The sequence below is a fragment of the Gadus chalcogrammus genome, chromosome 11 (genome assembly GCF_026213295.1).
Source record: "Gadus chalcogrammus isolate NIFS_2021 chromosome 11, NIFS_Gcha_1.0, whole genome shotgun sequence".
Taxonomy (NCBI): domain Eukaryota; kingdom Metazoa; phylum Chordata; class Actinopteri; order Gadiformes; family Gadidae; genus Gadus; species Gadus chalcogrammus.
Genome location: NC_079422.1, coordinates 17334689 through 17356112, shown reverse-complemented (window position 1 = coordinate 17356112; position 21424 = coordinate 17334689). Strand labels below are relative to the sequence as shown.

Sequence of the window (21424 nt, the reverse complement as noted above, 5' to 3'; positions counted from 1 at the left end):
TCTCAGGAAACAGGAAGGAGAGGCCTTCGATCTCTGCCTTCCCCGAAAACAGGCTCCCCGCCCACCCCAGCCAGCGAGGTCAGGCTTTGCGGCCGCCGCAGCGGCAGCAAGGGGAAAACAAGGGGGAACCAGGCCTCAGAAAGCCTACAGACCAGCCCACGCAGCTGGCCCACAGGCCGACCAACAGCCTAGGTCAGAGAACCCAAGGCCATGGGGCAAACACTCCTTCGCTGCTGCGGCAGCCAGGAACCGCTCTCCCCACCCCGGGGATGGGAAGAAGAAGCGTGCGACCTAGCACTCCCAGCTTCTCTCTCTCCCCCTCCCATGAAGAAAAGAAAGCTTGGGGGGGTAGAGCAAAGCCCAGAGGGTTCAAGTTCTCCAGGGGCCCTTTCTCAGTCTCTCTCGCCTCACGTTCAGGGCGAACTGAGACAGGGGCAACGATTGACACAGTGCCACCAAGCATTTTCCCAGTGTCGCAAGTTATTTTCCCTCGTTTTAAAGGTGAACACAATAAACCCTGCATTTTCGCAACCAGGCCCAGAGCCAAGGGTGAAATGCACAAAACAAAACAAAATAAAACAATATCTTGGTCCCTACATTCCCATGGGGGGAGCTCACGCTTCTCCTGTGAGGGCAGACCTCTCCCCTTACGTCCCGAGGGTGACGTCGTTGGGGCGCGATCACATGAGCCCGCTCGCTGCGCGAGTGGAACAGTGGCGCGCATGCGCAGTTCACCCGTGGATCCTGTCTACGGTTTCCCAGGGTTACAGACTGCAGTTTGCTATGAAACCACCCAGATTCAACGGCGTGTTGGTTTCTATGGCCAGTGGGGATTCGGCACGAATCCTAGAGGACGAAATATCGTCCCTGCTTCGAAAACAAGCGATCAGGGCTGTCCCGAACGAGCAAGCCCAACAGGGTTTTTACTCCCGTTATTTTCTCATTCCGAAGAGAGGGAGCTCGTCCCTTCGCCCCATATTAGATCTCCGTGTGTTAAACAGACACCTGCGCAAATACACGTTCAGGATGTTAACACACAAAGTGCTCTGTCGTTCAATCCGTCCAGGGGATTGGTTTGTAACGATCGATCTGTCAGACGCATATTTTCACATTGCCATCTATCCCGCACACCGGAAATTTCTCCGGTTCGCTTTTCAGAACAGGGCTTACGAATACCAAGTGGTCCCGTTCGGGCTATCGTTGGCCCCGAGAGTGTTCAGCAGGTGTGTGGAGGCAGCATTGTCACCGCTAAGAAACAGCGGCATCAGAATATTCTCTTATCTGGACGATTATCTGATATGTTCCAGTTCACGCGAACAGGCACTCAGAGATTCTACTACGGTGCTAAATCATCTGAGGACTCTGGGATTCAGCATAAATTGGGAAAAGAGCCGTGTGGACCCCGCACAATGTGCGGAATATTTGGGTCTCCACATAGACTCTCTCTCTTATCGCGTCACACTATCAGAGCGGAGACTAACGTCTCTCACGCAGTGTCTCTCCCTCTTCAGGCGGGGAGAGACCGTATCGTTCAGGTTATGCCTACGCCTGCTTGGCCTTATGGCTTCGGTGATATCAGTAGTGCATTTGGGTCTTCTGATGATGAGAGATTTTCAGCGCTGGGTCGCAGCACTACGTCTGTGCTCCCGTCGCCACCTGAATCGCAAGGTGAAAGTAACACCAGCGTGTGTTACCGCTCTCCGCCCGTGGTCGGTGCGCACGGTTCTGACAGCGGGCGTCCCGCTGGGGGCGGTGTCGTCCAGGGTAACCATGACAACGGACGCGTCCTTGTCAGGGTGGGGTGCGACAATGATGGGCAGAGCAGTGAACGGCACCTGGAGTCGCGATCTAGCTCAGGCTCACATAAACCTCCTAGAACTTTGGGCAGTGTTCCTTGCTCTAAAACACTTCCTGCAATTTATCCACGGCCGCCATGTCTTGGTAAAGACAGACAATTCCACTGTTGTGGCATACGTCAACCGGCAGGGCGGCACTCGCTCACTGAAACTACACGAGTTAGCTCGAGAAATGATCTTGTGGAGCAGCACCAGACTCCTGTCCCTTCGGGCGACGCATGTACCGGGGGTCCTGAACAGAGGAGCAGATCTTATGTCCAGAGGAAACCCCCTGTACGGGGAATGGACTCTTCATCCACAGGTTGTGGGACAAATATGGCGGAGATACGGCTTGGCAGCCGTAGATCTCTTCGCCTCGCTGGAAAACACGCAGTGCCCGTTGTTTTTCTCCCTGTCAGATGTAAGGGCTCCCCTAGGGGTAGATGCGCTGGCCCATCCGTGGCCAAACGTGCTGCTATATGCCTTCCCCCCTCTCAGCCTGATCTCCCCCACCCTAGCCAGGGTGAGAGAACAGAGTCTGTCGTTAATCCTGATAGCGCCGCGGTGGCCATCCAAACATTGGGTGGCAGAAATAGTGCAACTCCTGGCGGGCGACCCATGGCCCCTTCCCCTGCGCAGGGATCTCCTCTCCCAAGCGGGCGGGGAGATTTACCATCCGCACCCGGACCGCGTAGCGCTCTGGGCTTGGCCCGTGAGAGGTGGAACTTGAATGCGGCAGGCCTGCCTGCACAGGTTGTTGACACCATTCAGAATGCAAGGGCCCTTTCCACTCGCCGGCTCTACAGTGGCAAGTGGCGGGTTTTTGAGGACTGGTGCGACTCGAGGCACGCCATTCCATATCAGTGTTCCGTGGTGGACCTACTGTGTTTCCTACAGGGATTATTGGAAAAGGGTAAGGCCTTTTCCACGATTAAAGTGTACTTGGCAGCCATCTCAGCTTGTCATGTTGGCTTTGGGGATAAGCCTGCAGGGCAGCATCCCTTGGTTTGTCGCTTCATGAAGGGGGCGCGTCGCAAGCTCCCAGTTTCCAGGCCCCTGGTCCCTTTGTGGGATTTATCGGTGGTGCTGGATGCCCTGTCTCATCACCCTTTTGAGCCGTTGGAGGCGGTGGGGATGAAGTTTGTGTCGCTGAAGGTGGTGTTGCTCTTAGCTTTAACCACAGCTAAGCGTGTGAGTGATTTACAGGCATTGTCTATCCGTCCTTCATGCTTGCAGTTTGCTCCGGGGATCTCCAAGGTCTGTCTGCGGCCCAATCCGGCTTTTGTGCCTAAGGTGGTTGAGTCGACCTATAAGTGTCTCACGGTGGAACTGTCGGCGTTTCACCCGCCTCCGTTCTCCTCTGCGGAGGAGCAGAGACTCAATACATTATGCCCGGTACGGGCCCTACATGTATATGTGAGTCGGTCAGCTGCTTTTCGGAAAGGGGATCAGCTGTTCGTGTCTTGGGCCACTCCCCATAGAGGCAAGCCTTTGTCCCGCCAGAGGCTATCCCACTGGATTGTGGAGGCTATATCTCTTGCTTATGAAAGTAAGGGCTTGCAGCCCCCCCATGGCTTGAGGGCCCACTCCACAAGGGGTATGGCTACTTCATGGGCCTTATTCAGGGGAGTGTCGGTGCATGACATTTGTGCTGCGGCGAGCTGGGCTACGCCTCACACCTTTGTTAGGTTTTATAGGCTGGATGTCTCAGGGCCTTCTGTTTCTCAAGCCGTGCTGGAGACGATCTCACCAGACTCAAAGTGATGTTTGCTGCCTGGCTGAATTTGCATAGCTTCGGGAGACATATGCAATACGGGAGTGGTCTATATCTCCCATAGTGAAACACCGAGCGAAGTTAGAAAAAGAACTTTGGGTTACTTAACGTAATCCCTGGTTCTTTGATAACAGAGTGAGGTGTTTCACCAACACGTCCCTCCTTGCATTTACACGGAAAGAAACCGGTATAGAATGATTTGAGGAGGGCGGGTCGACTGTATAAGTGCAGGGGGCGGGACCCTGTGGCACAGTCCGACCTGTCTGTCAAGGACAGACGTGGTGCAATTGGAGCTTCCAGTAGTAGGTCACGCCTAGGCGATTCCCATAGTGAAACACCTCACTCTGTTATCAAAGAACCAGGGATTACGTTAAGTAACCCAAAGTTCGTGTGTTTTTGTGCTTGGGAGTCGAGAGGACAAAAATAATGAATAGGAATACTGAGAATCTTTATTTAGATACCACCTTTTTTTGTGAACAGATGTTACAAAGTGCTTAACAAGGCAAATCAAATCAACAAATTATGTGGCAATAAAACCACATCGTCAAGGACAAACTAAAATAATCCAAGTTTCACAATTGCATAATTATAACATTTCACACTAGATACATTTGGATCATATTTGCCTGCTCAACCAGAACATATGCATACCGCATAGCTTATGGCTTCTGCTATGCTTAATGTATTATTCACCCAGGTTTACATCCGGACGTGTTTCCCATAGTATGCATGTCTCTTTATCTCGCTCTCAACCCTTGCCTATGAGAACAGCAGAACTAAGTGTCTTAGCTACCTCTTAATTACCGTTTAACAGTTAGCATTTAACCTGTTAGCCCCAAGGCAGATGAAGACGCAGACTAGCTCCACTTATACCCCAAAGGCTGGTTTAAGTACTCACATTTTATGTTATGTCTACTCTCCTGCCATAAAACAAAGAAAGGGACAACTCATCCCTTCGTTAATGGCCATCCTTAGGGTACCGAAAGAGACAGTTTCACGCAGGTGCATCATGGGTAATGACACACAAACCAGTTGCCAGTCTCAACCTAACTGCTGCAGACCTTCCCTCCCCCACACACTCCCCCGCTCCCTTCCTCTTCTGGTAGCCTTCAGCGCGGAGAGAAGAAAATGACTCGGCTAGCAGATGAAAAAGAGAAGAGGAAAATGATTCCAGAAAGCCGAAGCAAAGCAAGAGCAGAGGAAGAAAGGGTAGAAAAATGAAAAAAGACCAAAAGCCATCAGTTATCCAGACCTGTATCCCATCAGGACAGAGGGGAGGCTATAGGAGACACTAGACCTGTATTTGCGTGTGTGTGTGTGTGTGTGTGTGGCGTGTGTGTGTGTGTGTGTGTGTGTGTGTGTGTGTGTGTGTGTGTGTGTGTGTGTGTGTGTGTGTGTGTGTGTGTGTGTGTGTGTGTGTGTGTGTGTGTGCGTGTGTGTGTGTGTCTCGGTGCGTGTGCGTGTATGTGTGCATGTGTGTGTATGAGAATGCATGCGTGCATGTGTGTAAAAAAACAGGCAGAAGAGAGCAAGAGACAGACAGCAGAGCGAGAGACAGACAAAGTAATGTGTGGAAAAATAGGCATGGTTAATTTAGTCCAAAACCATGGGTCTATGAAATAGCATTTTCCACATCATTGAATGACGTTAATTGTGTGTGTGTGTGTGTGTGTGTGTGTGTGTGTGTGTGTGTGTGTGTGTGTGTGTGTGTGTGTGTGTGTGTGTGTGTGTGTGTGTGTGTGTGTGTGTGTGTGTGTGTGTGTGTGTGCTTCTGTGTTGTGGTGTGTCTGTGGTTGGCTGGGTGTGTACCCCACTTAGGGCTCAGCCCACACGACACAGCCCTTGACTATTGGTCACAACACAAACAAGCCTTCTTCACGTCACGGTCTCATCACGGCAGCCATGCTGTTTACTTTTGGTCCGTTCTCCTGCCCGCCCTGTGAGTGAGAGTCTATCTGGCAGTTGACCTCCCTGGCCAGACCAAGTGTCTGAGACACGGCATCCACAGGCTGCGTCTGGTGTGGACACATCTGCATGGCTAAGCTAAGGCGCTACATGCTCGCGGGCTCTTAGGCATCACAAACAAAGGCCGCAGCAAGAGAGAGAATATAGATGAATACATTTGTCAGATGAGTTGAGAGGCCTTGTTTCTGCTGGGGACGCCTCAAAGAAAGAACAACATTGAAATGAATGAGTCTATGTAAATGCCACTGTTTTTTCTCGCCACACTGAATTGAATGGGTTTATTTCGTCAAAATCGACCCGGCAAAGGAAGGAACAGAACCAGAATACTATTTACGCCGCCATACCTCTTACCTCCAACTTTATGTGCAAAGCTTCACCTTCTAAATCCAGCAAAATATTTATCTCCCAGATCGGAATATAGTGGACCAGTGAAGCACTTCAATTCGACCAGAAAGCAATTCCTTCTTGACAAACAATGCAACACCAAGCTCAGGGAACACAATTATTAACAAAACCAGTAACTATCAACACTAACTGAATCCATTGGTCAGGGTACTTGCTGCAAAATGTATTCCGTGTCCTGCATGGAAGTCTGTGTGTCTGCAACTGACGGAAGGTTTTCCCTGCAGGCCTGGTCTGTGGTGAGGTTGGGTGAGGTGGTGGGGATGGAGGCAGGGGTGGATGTGGTGGTGTTGGAGAGAGGGGGAGAGAGAGGGAGGGACAGAGAGAGAGGGGAGAGAGAGGGAGGGAGTCAGGGAGGGGTCGATATGGGTGGTGTTGGAGAGAGATGGAGAGAGAGAGAGCGGGAGGGAGAAAGGGAGGGAGGGAGAAAGGGGGGGGAGAGGGAGGTGTGGATGTGGTGGTAGTGGACAGAGGGGGGGAGGGAGGGAGGGGGGTAGTGGGGGTGGCGTTAGGGGATAATGAAATCCTTTCACAGGTGGAGGGCTCAGGGAATGTTGTTAACGGCTCCCAGAGATGGGGAAGCCATCTCAGAGGTCTGAAACATTCCATGCCTCACCCCTCCCTGGCGCTCATCCTCCTCACCCATCGGGGAGGGGGGGGGGAGAGTGATCAAGGAGGGGGCCACGTGGAGAGAGAGGTATATAGGCTGATATATCTGGGTCACCCCGGTGAGGCAGGAAAACAACCGCCCCTCCATCTGTGAAATTACCTGTAGGCCGGGAGCACGACTCGCTGAGGTTCCGCTGAACTGTTTCAGAATGCACAGGAGCGAGACCTGCAGCGGGGGCCAGCGGATCGGCCGGTCCCCGTTCGATCGCAGGGGAGACGTGTGAGGTTTTCAACCTGAGCTCATGAGGACACTGCAGAAACAGCAGCCATCCCAGGCTGGGAAAGGCCAACGCTCTTTGGATGGGAAAAAGAATCTCAGAGAAAAACCCGCTACTTATAATACAATTGCCTTCACATCGTCAGCTCTCTCTGAGTCGTTTTGCGCGGTGTGTGAAGGTGGACGGCACACTGTGAAATGTGGGTCTCCTTTATTTGCATTTGCATGCTGCATGGAAGCTGTAAAATATATGGGATGCCATGCCACAATCCTATTGGTTGCAGCTGAGTGGCTGTGGTTCTGCTGCATGGTACTGAGAACACAGCCAGCTGCCATCGGCTTTTAACTGAACGTTTTCCATCGACATGTTTTTGCGCAGCATAAACAGGATACATGTGGATTAGCTCTCCCTCCACTGCTGTTTCTATCCCCTTCTCCACGTTTTGAAGCCTGTCTGCGTTTTTTCCTTCCCATTTAAGGCTCCGTTGTTTTATTTTTTTTTAAAAAGGTCACACATTGGGATCATGAAATCAGCAACGTTTTGAAGCAGAGCTGTTGCTCTGGTTTTCCTCTCCTCCTGACTGCTGTTCTGGTGCTAGTGATTGTGTTCGGGGGGAATGGGGTATATTTTCTCTGAACACTTTTCTAAAACTGTAGACCCGCAGGAATTATGACTTGCCGTTCAGCTCGGTGATGACTAATGTTATCTTCAGAGTGAAAGGAGCTACGCCCGTCATAAGGGTCCATTACTGTAATAACTTTGCTGGTCTCCTTCCGTTTTCCCTCCCTTTCCTCTTATTCCTTTTTACATATTTGATCAATCCACTCTCTCTCTCTCTCTCTCTCTCTCTCTCTCTCTCTCTCTCTCTCTCTCTCTCTCTCTCTCTCTCTCTCTCTCTCCCTCCCCCTACTCTCCCTACTCACCCTCTCTCTCCCCCCCAGGCCGGGAGGAGGGTGAGGTCGGACCGCTGCTGCGTTCAACGCTGGCTCCTCCCCCTTCTCTGCTGCGTCGTCCTGCTGTCCCTCACCGCGTCCGTCCTTCTGACCACGGCCGTCCCCGCCCTCCCCTTCCCGCCGGCCCGCTGGGCCCGCCGTCCCTCCCGGGCCCTGAGCTCCGCCGCGGCGGGGGCGGCCCCCGGGTTGAGCCTTAGGGCCGGAGGTCCCCCCCTGCTTCCCCTCCGACTCCCCCCGCTACCCAACCTCCAGAGCGGGTCCTGGAGGAGCCGGCCAGCTGGGGGGCAGGGGCCCCCCGGGCCCCCAGCGAGAGAGGCGGGCAACAGGGGCGGACATGGGAGAGCGGGCTCAACCGAAGACGCCCATTGGGGCGAAGGGAGAGGAGGAGGAGGAGGAGGAGGAGGAGGAGGAGGAGGAGGAGGAGGAGGAGGTGGAGGAGAAGGAGGAGGAGGAGGTGGAGGAGAAGGAGGAGGCGGGAGGCAGAACGAAAACAGCAGCAGAGGGATTGCTTTCAAAGGGAAGGAGAGGTCAGGCGTCGGCCAGCGCCCCGCGAATCGCCTCCGTTCCCCCCTTCCACGGTTTACAGTCAACAACAGAGCGCCGAGGGGTAGAATTAAGCCCGCTCACCACGCCGCTGTGGTTAAGCCTCTCCCCAGAACACACAATCATACTGCACAGGGCCAGACGGCAGGCCTTCTCCCGACGCTAGAAAATACCCCAGTGAGGCACCGAAAACAGGGAGACAGACGGGTAAGCGATCAGGCGAACCGCCCGGCTAAAATTAGCCAGCCTGCAGGCAACCGGGTGGGAACAAAGGGAAAGACCCGTGCAGAACCGCGAATGGGGGGCAGACACCCGATCAAAACGTTTCCAGAGCGTGACAATGGTTCAGAGAAAATGAAAGGTGCAACAAAGCCTTTGAGGGAATCTGACAGAGTTTGTAAGGAGCAGCAAGCCGTGAAAAGGCCCAGCAGGGTTCTCAAAGAACAGCGTCACATGTCAAAAGAGCTGGCTGAAAGGAGGCCGAACGATCCGACTCCGGCGGACCGCAAGGAGCCGGTGCCCAAACACGAGGCGGCAGTGAGGAAAGAAGAAAAGGCTGTGTGTCGCGACGACCAGCGGCAGGATCTCCCCGACGGTGACCTAAGAAAGATCCGGAGAAGCCCGGACACCCCCTGGCTCAGCGACGATGACCTCCAGAAGATGGAGCTCCTTGCCTCTGGAGAGGTGGTCAGCAAAGCCAGGGTCCCCGCTCATGGGCAGGTCCTCCAAGCAGCCCTGGATCCCGGTAGCTTCCAGAAGCAGAACGGTGCAAAGGTAAAGGTGTTGTTTGTTGGGATGTGTTCCCTTTTCTCGTAAAAGGCGGCTGCGTGCGGAAGTCTTGCCATTCGAATTTGAATTCTTGTTCATGTTGAGAGTTGAACGGGCACGTGTCTTGTTAGTGGTTGCCCTCTGGCCTCCAGGGCTTGACTGCAGTGTGAATTATCGCTGGTTTCATTACAGGTTACTCTGTAAATTGGAAAAACTTGGAGACGATCCACAGTGTACGTCTCTTGATGTACGGATCAAAATCAAAGTCATAAATCATTCACCATACAATTTAATTAAATAGAGTTTCAAGTATTATGATCTATGGATCCGATTTCATCAAGTCTATCAAGGCATTAAGGGGTCAACATTTTGTTCCCTCTATCCATCAGTGATGCTGTTAATGCCTGTTGATCCTATTACTCATCAATCAGGTCCTATTTCATCTCTCTCATCAGACATCCAGCCGAGAACTCAATAAGCACCAGACTACCCAGCATGCACTGCCGCGGCGGGTAGCTCCAGAGAACCACAGCGAGCGCTGCCGTCGGGGGGGCTGTTCCCTGCTGAAGCGCCCTGACGACTGGTACGAGGTGCTGGCCTTCCACCTGGACCGCGTCCTGGGACTGAACAGGGCCCTGCCCGCCGTGCTCAGGACCTTCCCACAAAGCGACGTGTTACCCTACAGGTACACCAACGGCGCCCCTAGACCCGTGGTCTGGTGGGACCCCAACATCCAGCACCTGGACGACCGGGACAACGACCAGAACTCGGTACCCCTCAGCTGGCTGCAGTACCAAGAGCTGCTCAGAATGCATTGTGGGAAGGAGGCGGAGCTGACCGCTGCGCCCTGCGTGGGGGTGAACCACTCGGAGTGGGGGAGGCTGGCCCTCTTTGACTTCCTGCTCCAGGTAAGAGCATGAGGGAGAAGAAAGAATGACGGTCCTCTTCAGACTCTTAAGAGGATATTAATGTTTTATACCCCCCCCCCCCATCTGGTTCCATTCAGCTCGCAGACAAACGTTTAATTATGGTCAGCAGCAGGTTATGAAAAGGATTCCCATTCCTGGCCAGGTTGGCTGCAGCGCTCAGAGTATTCACGAGAGAGAGAGCGAGGTCTGTTAGAGAGAGAAAGTGTGCAGAGCAGCGGTGAGGAAGATGAAGGGGAGATGAAGGCTCTCCAGGGATTTAAGTCCTCCGCCAGAAGGCGCAACATATGTGACTTCAAAGGGAGGACCCCCCCCCCCCCCCATCCCCCCCATAACCCCCTCCCTCCCACCACCTCCCCGAACTCCACACTACGGCTCAGACTCAGACGAGGAGCAACTCTCTGCCGAGTTTTGGCTCGGGTCACATTCCCGGTCAGGAGGCATGGCTGACCAGACAGAGTTCAGAGGCGTTTGGCCAGAGACATCTCGGACGGTTCGTCAGTCCCAGCGCTCCACAGGTCCGTGACCCCGGCGAAGCGTTTCATTCAGAGGTCAGAGCGATCCGACAGCAGCAGCCCGCTCCGGTAGTCTTTGATGCTGAGCTACCGGCGGCCTCGCGTCGGCACTAACGCTGCGATGAAACGAGGACAGACACGTGGTTGTGACACAGAGCCCGGAGCCCGAGCTGCAGCAGAACAAAGAGCTCCATTTTGTTTTCGTTCTTTGTTTAATTTGTGTTTATAGTTCCTTCTTCAATGAGAGAGGAGCCGACGAAGGGCCCGTTATATACAGTAAACCTGAAATTTAGCTTGTGGGTTGTGAGACCTTACAGACAGACGTGCAGCCACTCAGACTGGCAGACAGACATACAGGCAGACAGACAGACACGTGGAGAGACAGACAGACAGATGTGGAGAGACAAGCAAACTGAACGGCAGACACAGACAGGTAGACATACAGACTGATGGACGGAGAGAGACAGGCAGACAGATGGAACCACAGGCAGACGGACAGACCGTCAAACGGAGACACAGAGAGACAGACGGATCGAGAGACACAGACAGACGGGCAGACAGAAAGACAGGCAGAAAGAGAGAGACAGATGGACGGACAGAGAGAGACAGGCAGACTGACGGACAAAGAGCCAGACAGACAGAGAGACAGGATATCTGAACCGATGAGACAGTGATAGTGACTCACTTCCTCCAGTCAATCGAACGCCTACAAGGACGTATGCCCAGACACATCGGTATCAGAGGAACCCTGAACGCCGTTGTATAACAGACCGGCTGCCCGCCTGAATCACAAGCTTATTCATCTGGCCTCATCTGGCCTCCAGGTTGAAGACCGCGTCGAAAATGGCGTGCGTCACCGTGGAGGTCCTCTAAACATCCCCCCCCCCCCCCCCCCCCCCCCCCCCCCCCCATCCCCCTCGGGGGCGTCTGCGGGAGCGTCTGCGGGAGCGCCGCGGCTCAGAGTGCTCCGTTCATCACACCTGATTGGATGCCCTTGGTGAGGACGGATCAGCGCTCCTGTCACTCAGGATCCGGGGAGCAATTATAAATCAGATAGGCAATCTCTGGCTGACGAGTCTGCAGGTGTGGAGGTTACTGCAGTGCGGCCGCCGCCGCCGCCGCGTCAGGGCGGGGTCGTCCTAATCACCACGCATAATGAGTTTGTGTACAAGTGGTAGTGTGTGTTCTTTTGTGTGTGTGAGTGTGTGTACAAGTGGCACTGTGTGTTCTTGTGGTTGTGGGTGTGTGTATACAAGTAAAGTGCATTGTGTGTTTGTTTGTGTGTGTGTGTGTGTGTGTATTTGTGTGTGTGTGTGTGTGTGTGTGTGTGTGTGTGTGTGTGTGTGTGTGTGTGTGTGTGTGTGTGTGTGTGTGTGTGTGTGTGTGTGTGTGTGTGTGTGTGTGTGTGTGTGTGTGTCTAGTGTGATTGCCGATGTGAGTGAACTTGTTAAATCTCAATCATTAGCCACGGTTCTTTTGAAATGGGGTTGTGTGTGTGTGGGTGTGTTTGTGTGTGTGTGTGTCTGTGTGTATGTGTTTGTGTGTGTGTGTGTGTTTTAATAAGTCTGACTCAGTTATGAGGTGTCACATGATAACGAGCCTCAACAGTTTATTTATTTACTCCGCGACGGCTCCTCTAAACTCTGCTTAGCGAAACTCAAACAACAAAAAGAGGGACGAGATGAAGGGACCAAAGCAATCATCAGACCAAAAACAACACAAATACGAACACAGTCTCCTTGGTGATTGTGTATTAAAAACACTCTCCGCCCACCCAGTGGTGTGAACCCGTCCTGTTGGCACACAAAAGCATCGCGGCGTCTCCCTGTTCATTTCACGCGACCTTTCAGCCCCCCCCCCCCCCCCCGATGCGCTGAGATTGAATGTGTATCTAACACTCATCTCGGCTGTGCGCTGGTTGGGTGGGGCGTATGAATAATCCATGAAGCAGCCCGTTCCTGTTAGAGCTGCCAGCGGTCGCTGGCTGTAACAGGGCCAAACACTAATAGCGCGCTATTGATCCACTGAGAGCTGATGATGGGACTGTGAACACTTGTCCTCCCCCCCCCCCCCCCCCATGACGCCAGCCCTCCCTCCACCCCAACAATCCCCTACTACTGTACAATACCCAGCGCGGGTGTGAAGGCACTCCCCATGCGCAATTAGGATTCTCACATACACACACTCATACGCACACGTGCCAACGGACTCAAACGCACGTGTACACACGCACACTTGCCCACGCACACTCACACACACACGCAACAGCAATGCATACACACACCAACACAGGAACATGCATATCCATGCCCTCACACACACCCACACACACCCATCCCCGCACACTTGCACATGTACAGGTTAAAAACACATGCAAACACAACCATGCAAAAGACATGCACGCACACAGACACACCAACGCACACACACACACACCAAGGGCTCTGTAACAATGTCGTTTGCTATGCGCAAATTAAGTGGCTTTGATTGGTCTCCTCTAGATCAAGGATGCAGGGGAGTGATATTGAAACCGGTTTAGTATTCAATTCAGTTCAATTCATTGTTTTGGCTTGGCTGAGCGCAAGGCTCTTTTACAGCAAAGCCCTGATAAGAGGACAGAAATACACGATGTAGAAAAAACATAACATCAGTAATTACAGTTAATAAAATCTGAGAAAACGGAGGTTTAGTACAGTTATACAGAACATGAGCTGTCTCTTGCTGGCATGCAGGAGATCTCCCTGAGTATGTGATGGTGATGAGGTTGAACCTGTGCACATTGATTCGTGAGGCTGAACAGGTGTGCAGTCTCGCCCAGCGCCAGAGGCCAATCAGTCTGACTCGGGCCGAGTGAGGCTGTTTAAACCAGCCATCATCCACACAAACTCCACCAGCTCAATATCACTGGATCAGGCTTTGCGGCGATTACCGCAAACTGCTGCGGCAATGTTGGAGGCGAATTTACGAATCCTACTGTTGCCATGCCAATAGCCCGAAAAGACACGCCCGCCTCTAATTCTGATTGGTCCGTTACACATGTCACCCCTATCTTTGATTCTACTGTCTATGGATTCAACTACTGCGCTTTTACTGGCTTGATATTAGCTGCTAGGGTTAGGGTTAGGGTCAGGGGTCAGGGGTTAGGGGTTAGGGTTAAGTTTAGGGGTTAGGGTTAGGGGTTAAGGTTAGGGTTAGGGGGTAGGGTTAGGGGTTAGGGTACCGTAGAGTTCTAAAGCGTCCAGTTGAGTTGCATGCAACCCGGCCAATCACAGACAGAGTAGGGCGGGTCTTGGCGTGGCCAAGACCCGCCAAGACCCGGATTCATAGTAGGATTCATGTAGGATGTTCACTTCACGGCCGGTTGGTGTGACGTCACGTTATGACCCTAAACCACTCCTTCATGGCGGGGTTGTTCCGCTCTGGAAAGGACAACAGGGCAGCAATCAGACTCTCTTCCATCTCCACGGTTGGTCTGTAAACAGCGGAACACTACAATGCTAACCTTACGTGCTAAAGGTTCGTCTTCCCGTGTGTGTCTTCCGGTCTGATCGCCGGCTTACGTGATTGGCCGCCGCAGCGTGACTTCGGGGTTGGTTTCCCGCAAAGTGGATTCTGCCTCTTTTTGGAACCGCATGCTGCCCCTACCACCGCAGCTTACACGAACTACGCATTCAAATGAGTGGTCGAAGTGGCGTTTAGGCCTTAACTTCTCCGGTGTTAATGAGCCCAAAACGATTAGATGTACAGGAAAAAGTTAGCTCATGCAGGCTGGGAGCAGAGAACCGCCTGTGGGGAACCACAGGGGGAGTCAGGATGGGCCAATACAGCTCAACTAGGGGAGAGGAACTCAATGAGACATATTTGCAATTCAAGAAACACGCTGCTGTTCTTGCTTTCCAGCAGTTCCAGTGACTCCTCATCAGAGAGATTGATATTGCTTGTGATAAAAAACGAACATTGCTATCAATGAATAAGTCTATCAATAGCTGCTCTCTGGCATGTGATGTTATATAAGTGATTCCTTTTAACAACATCGGTTGTCGGAATAGGATAATCATCAAACATTTATATAATGTATGGTAATTAATGTTTGCATTCAAAAAATGTGTATTCAGGGCTAGGTTAGAGTGGCCGAATCCTCAGAGGATACCGCCTTCGTAACTCCAAACAAAACAAAGAATCCTTGCGTCCATCGCGAGGGCCTGACGTGCGCCTCCCAAAAAATGTAACCTTGCGTCAAAGCGACGCAGCAGCGAGGGCTGTGATTGGTCCGCTCACTAAAACCTGACGCAGATCCAAAACAGGTTCACGACTGCGTCGAAGCGTCTGCATGGGCCTTGCGTTGTGTCAACGTGGGACCGTAGTCGGCCCTCATCTCAGTGGTGGGAGCACAGAGGGCTCTGAACTCTGCCTGGGTTCAGAGGTCCCAGCCCCGCGGTACGAAGGCTGAGCATGGCGACAGGGCGAGAAGTCCTCTTCTCCGAGTGCCACAGAGACGTGAGAGAAAACTCACCTCCTTCACAGGCACATGTCACCGCCACACAATCACACCCTCAGAGTCACATGCGCCGTGCACCAACACATACCTGTGTGTGTCCTTGTGTAAGTGTGCCTGTTGATGTACACACACATGCAAACGCACGCACACACACTGCACATACACCCACCCACACAGACGCACACGCACGCGCACACACAATTCAATTGAAAAAGATTGGACCTGAGATCACACATCTCAGTGTGAACCCTCTTAGTGACTCAATGTGTGTTTCTCTCACTTTAGAAGGTTAGATGACAGGATCATCCGGTTTTAACCCCAGAAGCCAAACATGTATAAAAAGGAGAATAAACACCTTTTTATTGATCACCTCCATTTTGAGAAGAGCTCTCCCGAGTGTCTTCCAATTTGAGGGTTCATGAACTGTTTCTCTCCAGCACGATTTAATGAAGAAGATTCATTGCTCCCTTGGTGTACTCAGTTGCCATGGGGATACCACAATGACGCGGTGTTCTGTCCTTGTGGCCCCAGGTGAACGACAGGCTTGACCGCTGCTGCTGTGGCTTCAGACCGGACCCGGAGGAGTCCTGCGTGGAGAACCTCCTGTACGCCAAGTGTCGTAACGACAAGGAGCTGGTGCTGGTGCACATCCTGGTAAAAGAAACCACCCATACTGACAGCAATTACGGTAGTTAGGTTCTTTAGTTAGTTAGGTTCTTTGATGTCCCCAAAGGGATAATTGTTTTCACACAGTCAAGTCAAGCTCGTTTCAGATCAGCATACATTTAAAAAGACACAAACACAGTGTAGCAACACTGTGTGGCACACAGATAAAAAATTAGCTATTTTACCACGTAAATAACAGAAAAACATGTAGACAGGAATTAACATTACATGGTCAATATACAATGATGAAATATCTACATATTTTTGTTCAGTGCTATGATGGCTGAGGAGACAAAACTTATTTTAAAATTGGGCTTTTCTCCAGTCTAGCGCCCTATATCTGCGGCCAGATGGGAGTGGCAATGCTAGCTAACATGGAGCACATTAGGGTTGTGGGGATTACGTAGGCCCCTGAGAGGGGCCCCTGTGAAGCCCTTTGAGAGAGTACATACTTAACGTTATTACTGAATTAATAAACGTATAATACCTCACCATGCAGTGGTATATAAAAAAACGTAAGAGGCATTTGTATAATCTCTACTTGGAAAATGCAGTTTGAAATGTTTTATTTGAAGAATGTGCAGTAAAGGTACAATTTTGTACTAATATGAATGTAATGATACGTTTGCGATAATTATAATTAGACGTCATATCTGGAAATATGTGCCGATAAATATGTTGTGGTTATAAAAATACTATTCTCCAATAACGAATTATACCTACAGAGACCCTTAAAAAATTGTAGGCATGACAGTTTATTCACTAAGTAAAAAAAATGTTTTAGCATTTAAATCCCGTAATAAGGGGTTTAGGTTGCTGTCAGTTTGGCAATAAGTTTCATTCATCTTGCTCTCAGTCCTCAATTTGACTAGTATTTTGTTTTTTACATATCTTTTCACCCATCCTTTAGGTGAGGAAGACGGATCCTTCCAGAATGGTGTTCATAGACAACGCAGGAAGACCCCACCAGCCCGCAGACAACCTTAACTTCCGGCTGGTTGAAGGTATAGATGAGTAAGTACAGACACATGGCCGCCACATCTATAGTTTTACCGCAGCCTCCTTACTCGTTTTTTTCTTATTTTTCGCACTCTGTAAACAGGCTCTACATTACACTTACTGCAAGCTCGTTAGGATTTTGTCACATGCCCGGTCTGATTAGACCGGAGTTCTTTCAATTAGTGGTCGCTCCGTGTGCTGAGTGCACTCCCGAAATTCCCCCGTTGACTATGACATTCCATTAAAAAGTCGGAATACATTTCATTGCGGGGAATCAGGAAGGATGGAAGACCTACATACTCAAACAACAGATAAGGAACAGGACACCAAATGTTTTTCCATTTCCCCAGATGGACTGGACGGACGATAAAACCGACCACAGGAATGATGATGATTGGAGTGCAGCTGCAGTAACATAAGCTTCACTGGCATGGGCTCAGGCCTGGCCATGCATTGGGAAAAAGACCAATGGATTTTCACTTGTAAATAGTGTCCCTGTGAACTCATTTTACACTTTGGGCTTGATAAGGGTTATAAGGTGTCGCCCATCAAATAGGTTGATGCTCAATGTATATTGTGCATCAATAAAGTAGACAGATCGCCCATCTTCAAATAAACGTATGATCAAAGTAAACAGATGAGGAACAGATGAAGATGAAGAACAAATGAATACTTCACAAAAAAAAGTACCTCTAAAACAAATAAAACATTTCTGTTGATCGCAAAAAAAAAGAAAAAGAAAAATACTGCAACTGGTTTACAGATGCGACTGAGTTTGTAGACCGGATTCTCTAGACCCTACTCCCTCTGTTCCTCAGGTACCCGGAACAGGCGGTGTCGCTGCTCCGGTCCGGCTGTCTGGAAGGCCGGCTGCTGCGGTCCCTGTACTCGGACCGGGAGTTCTGGGAGGGCCATGGCGGGGCCCCCGGGCTCCGGCCCTTGGTCCGCACCTTGGAGCAGCGGGGGCGGATCCTCCTGCAACACATCAGGGACCGGAGGCTCCGACTCAACAGGGATCTGTGATGCCCCCCCCAACCCCTGCCCCCTTACACTGTCGAACTTTTCACAGCAAAATGACAGGCCAATTAAGTACTGGCAGCAGTTTCGCCAGTAAGGTACCGTCTATTTACAGTAGTTTACAGTAGTACTGTATCCTATAAATACAGTAGTTTTACTGTAATATAACAGTGGCATTCTGCATGTTGCTGTAATCTCATTACTGCAATATAATTCATGCCACTGTAATATTACAGTAATTTACTGGTATCATTTCGCCATTACATTACTGTAAATTGACATCAAAGCGTCACAGTGTATCCACCCGTCCCTGGCTGCCTAGCCCTAGCATTACCTAGCCTGACCCTAAACCCAGATGGTGCCATGCTGGAAGAAAGTGCCACGAAAAAGGGAAAGAAAACACATGCCGCACACGTTTAGTTGGCACGCTACGCTGTTACACTTTTTTGGGGGGGATTTTTTAAGCAAAAGAAAGGCAGTGGAGTAAAGAAAGTGGTCCACACCTGAAGTTAAAATGCTGCAGGGAAAAATACAGGGGATGGGAGCTAGGGTGATGTGCTTTTTTTCTAAAGCACTTGAATAAGAACTCTCTCTGTGCACGTTTGTTAATGGCAAAGACAGAAGGGACTGGAATGGGAGTGAAGAAACAAGGGACTTTTAAGGGAACGCCTGTTTGCTTTACGCTCACCGTCTGAAAGACTCATGAGCAAGGGGCTCCACCTTAAAAATATCCTTCAGGTCAAGTCTTTTTAATTTAGGTATTATGTATATGTAGAGATATATATATAAAATAGCTTATAGGCTGTCCCTTTCTGCAGTGCAGAACTGTACTCTGTACAAAAGAAAACATTTAATTTGCTAGTCCAAAACTAACAAGTAGAAATTCTCTATAAATGATTATATTTATGAGCAGCCAGTCTGTTTGTATGCTTTCTCTTTGCTTAGCTGCATTAGTCCCTTATTGTGGCCAATTCTAAAAGCACTCACTACTGCTCGACCTATATCCGAACAAAGTAAAATGTGTTTTCCGGAGGCCGAGTTAATTGGTTTCCGATGGCCATTAGACGAATGGGATTGCTTTGCTGAAACTGTGTTTCATGTAAATTGATATAATGCTGAGGGCTGGCCGCATGAACACAACGTCTTTGGTAGCAGGGGAGTCTTTTGATAACACACTGGGCTAACCACAGCTTGTTAACAACTGGGTCATCACTCTTGTTTTTCCCATACATTTCTCTTTCCAGGGAATGCTGCCAAACGGCACAACACAGTACATTACTGGATCCATTTTAGAATTAAAAACTATTTCTCCAGCGGTTTAGGGCGTAATACGGGCCGTTTGGTTCTCTTCCATTACTGCCTCTCTCCTTTAACACTCTTTAATCATTTACACAGGCCTTCAACACTTTCTGTGCTGAATATTTTTCCAAAAGAGCTTGCAGCAGATTGGACAATTGATTTGAATGCCGGTTTCTCACAAGATAAGCTTTTTTTTGTGCATTTTAATCGAAGGATTAAAACATGTCTGTCAGTGAATAGTCTCTGGACCAAATCCTGTGTGTGTGTGTGTGTGTGTGTGTGTGTGTGTGTGTGTGTGTGTGTGTGTGTGTGTGTGAGTCTGAGCGTGAGCGTGAGCGTGTGAGCGTGAGCGTGTGAGCGTGAGCGTGTGTGTGTGACGAAAAAGTGAATTGACTATGGATTTCTTGAAATGCTTTTTCTCTGCCGCTCTCGTCTTTCTTTCATTATTGAAATGCACCGACTCATTTAAAAAAGGAGGAAGACAGAATACGGACCGGGAGGGCAAGTCTGCCTGCTTTTTCATCTGCATTCCGACAGACAATTTGTCAGCAACGATTAATTAGACGGGCTGGTGTAGTGGAAGCAAAGACGTTATCGTCTCGATGCCGTTTTCAATTCATTAAAAACCAGGAGTTAGTTATACTGGCAGGATTAGCGACATTTCAATTGGTAATTGTTTTTTCGTTATGGAATAAACGTCTCAGATGCAAAATGGATCAAATCGTGACTCTTTAATTCCTACTTGATCTTACCCGGGTTTAATGGCTCGCTCTTTGCAATTGTCAAACGTTCTTAAGAGCTTCTTTTCACACATTTTGTCTGCCTCTGATTTCCGTACTGTCTAATTATACCCCATAGCAGCCTCAGACAATGCCTTGTTATTTTTTTTCCATATATTGGTGTGATTCCACTGAAAAAATCGCTCACTTTCTGAAGACTGTGCTTTAAAATGTCGTTATTGTCTGCAGAAGATTGCAGTGACTGCAACACTAGCTTTCAGTGTATTGCACTACCTTTGCACAATAACATTCTGTGTTTGAGTTAACATGAATGTTATCACCAAAGAATTAGCACTATATGATACAACATACAATATATCAAGGGCTGTGATCCGTCACTTAACTGTAACTCTAACTTAAAAACTTAAGTATCTGACTGTTCCACTCTAGTTAACTTATCGTCTTCGCACTGCGAAATCAGTTAGGTCATATCTGCTGTATGTGTATGTGTGTGTGTGTGTGTGTGTGTGTGTGTGTGTGTGTGTGTGTGTGTGTGTGTGTGTGTGTGTGTGTGTGTGTGTGTGTGTGTGTGTGTGTGTGTGTGTGTGTGTGCGATGTGTGTGGGTATATACATGTGCATGCATGCGTTGTCTGCGTGTGTGTGTGTGTGTGTGTGTGTGTGTGTGTGTGTGTGTGTGTGTGTGTGTGTGTGTGTGTGTGTGTGTGTGTGTGTGTGTGTGTGTGTGTGTGTGTGTGCGCGCGTGCATGCAGGTGCGAGGCCAAAACAACAGGAATAGAAGAGATAACAATAGATAATGGATAGCAGGATCATGGTGGGAATTATGCACACAGCAAGGGTTGTTTGGTGAGGAGCAGAGAGGACAAAGAGAACTGTTCGCTTTCCTCATACAACATGAGGCTGTACATGTGCCTATAGCCACATGCAGTAACTTCGTCTGCAGACAAAAAGAGGTACATTTGTATATTTTCCATTCATGCAGAATTGCATGTTTAAACTATTTTGTTGCTTTAGCTCAGGTTTAGCATATGATGGAATGATATATACATAACATGGGTGTATATATACCATGTAATCACATGGATAATATATCAGTCCATCGTCAGGGATTTAAATGTAATAACAAGGTAGTGATGATGCCAGCAACGTGATTACAGGTATTAGGAAAGCAATTCCTGTAGCTGTCGTTGAAGGCCATGCACTATGAGGTATCTCCAAAGTAGAGGCTTATCACCCTCATGGTAAAGAGATGGCATCATTTAAATAAGTCTCGGATAGAAGTTGTCCGATGATTGTATTTCTGAAACAATCGTTGCTATCAATGCATTACTATTACCATACATTTGTTTAATCCAGTAAATCCTTGGATTTACTCAGATATTGTGACAGGTTTAAAGCAGCTCAAGTGAACAAACAAAGTTTGTCTGCTTGCTTCAAATCTGATGATTTGATAATGTCACAGAGCAGATGGCCATGGTTCCTTCTATCGTACTCTGAACTCTAGAAAGGGACGCAGGATTTTCCCCTTGATAGTGTTTGTTGTTGAACCTCATATCCTAATTTACCAACTGCCCAATCCCAGCGGTTAACAGTTAACGGTTACCTGCTTCCATTCCCAGTTTATCTCTAATACACAAAC

The 21424-nt window shown here is 49.7% G+C and overlaps 1 protein-coding gene across 3 annotated transcripts; it reads left to right on the top strand.

Annotated features, from left to right (window-relative positions):
• Nucleotides 1-8300: 8300 nt before the first annotated feature.
• Nucleotides 8301-20342, top strand: gask1a (golgi associated kinase 1A). Of its 3 annotated transcripts, XR_008896961.1 has the most exons (6): nucleotides 8301-9133; nucleotides 9583-10035; nucleotides 15598-15720; nucleotides 16643-16746; nucleotides 17082-17213; nucleotides 17550-17635. XR_008896961.1 is itself a non-coding variant. In XM_056602439.1 (5 exons), exons 1-5 carry the CDS (start codon nucleotides 8657-8659, stop codon nucleotides 17752-17754), a joined length of 1362 nt encoding a protein of 453 aa, XP_056458414.1. In that variant the 5' UTR covers nucleotides 8301-8656; the 3' UTR covers nucleotides 17755-20342. The 3 variants fall into 3 exon arrangements, 2 of the variants coding, with proteins under 2 accessions (XP_056458414.1, XP_056458415.1); XM_056602439.1 differs by lacking the exon at nucleotides 17082-17213 and having other exon boundaries at nucleotides 17550-20342; XM_056602440.1 differs by lacking the exon at nucleotides 17550-17635 and having other exon boundaries at nucleotides 17082-17539.
• The last annotated feature ends 1082 nt before the right edge of the window (nucleotides 20343-21424 follow it).

Coding starts and splice junctions, on each gene's coding strand:
- gask1a (XM_056602439.1), top strand. CDS start 8,657: ATGGGGGGCAGACACCCGATCAAAACGTTTCCAGAGCGTGACAATGGT. Junction 9,134..9,582: donor AGAAGCAGAACGGTGCAAAG/GTAAAGGTGTTG, acceptor CTCTCTCATCAG/ACATCCAGCCGAGAACTCAA. Junction 15,721..16,642: donor TGGTGCTGGTGCACATCCTG/GTAAAAGAAACC, acceptor CCCATCCTTTAG/GTGAGGAAGACGGATCCTTC.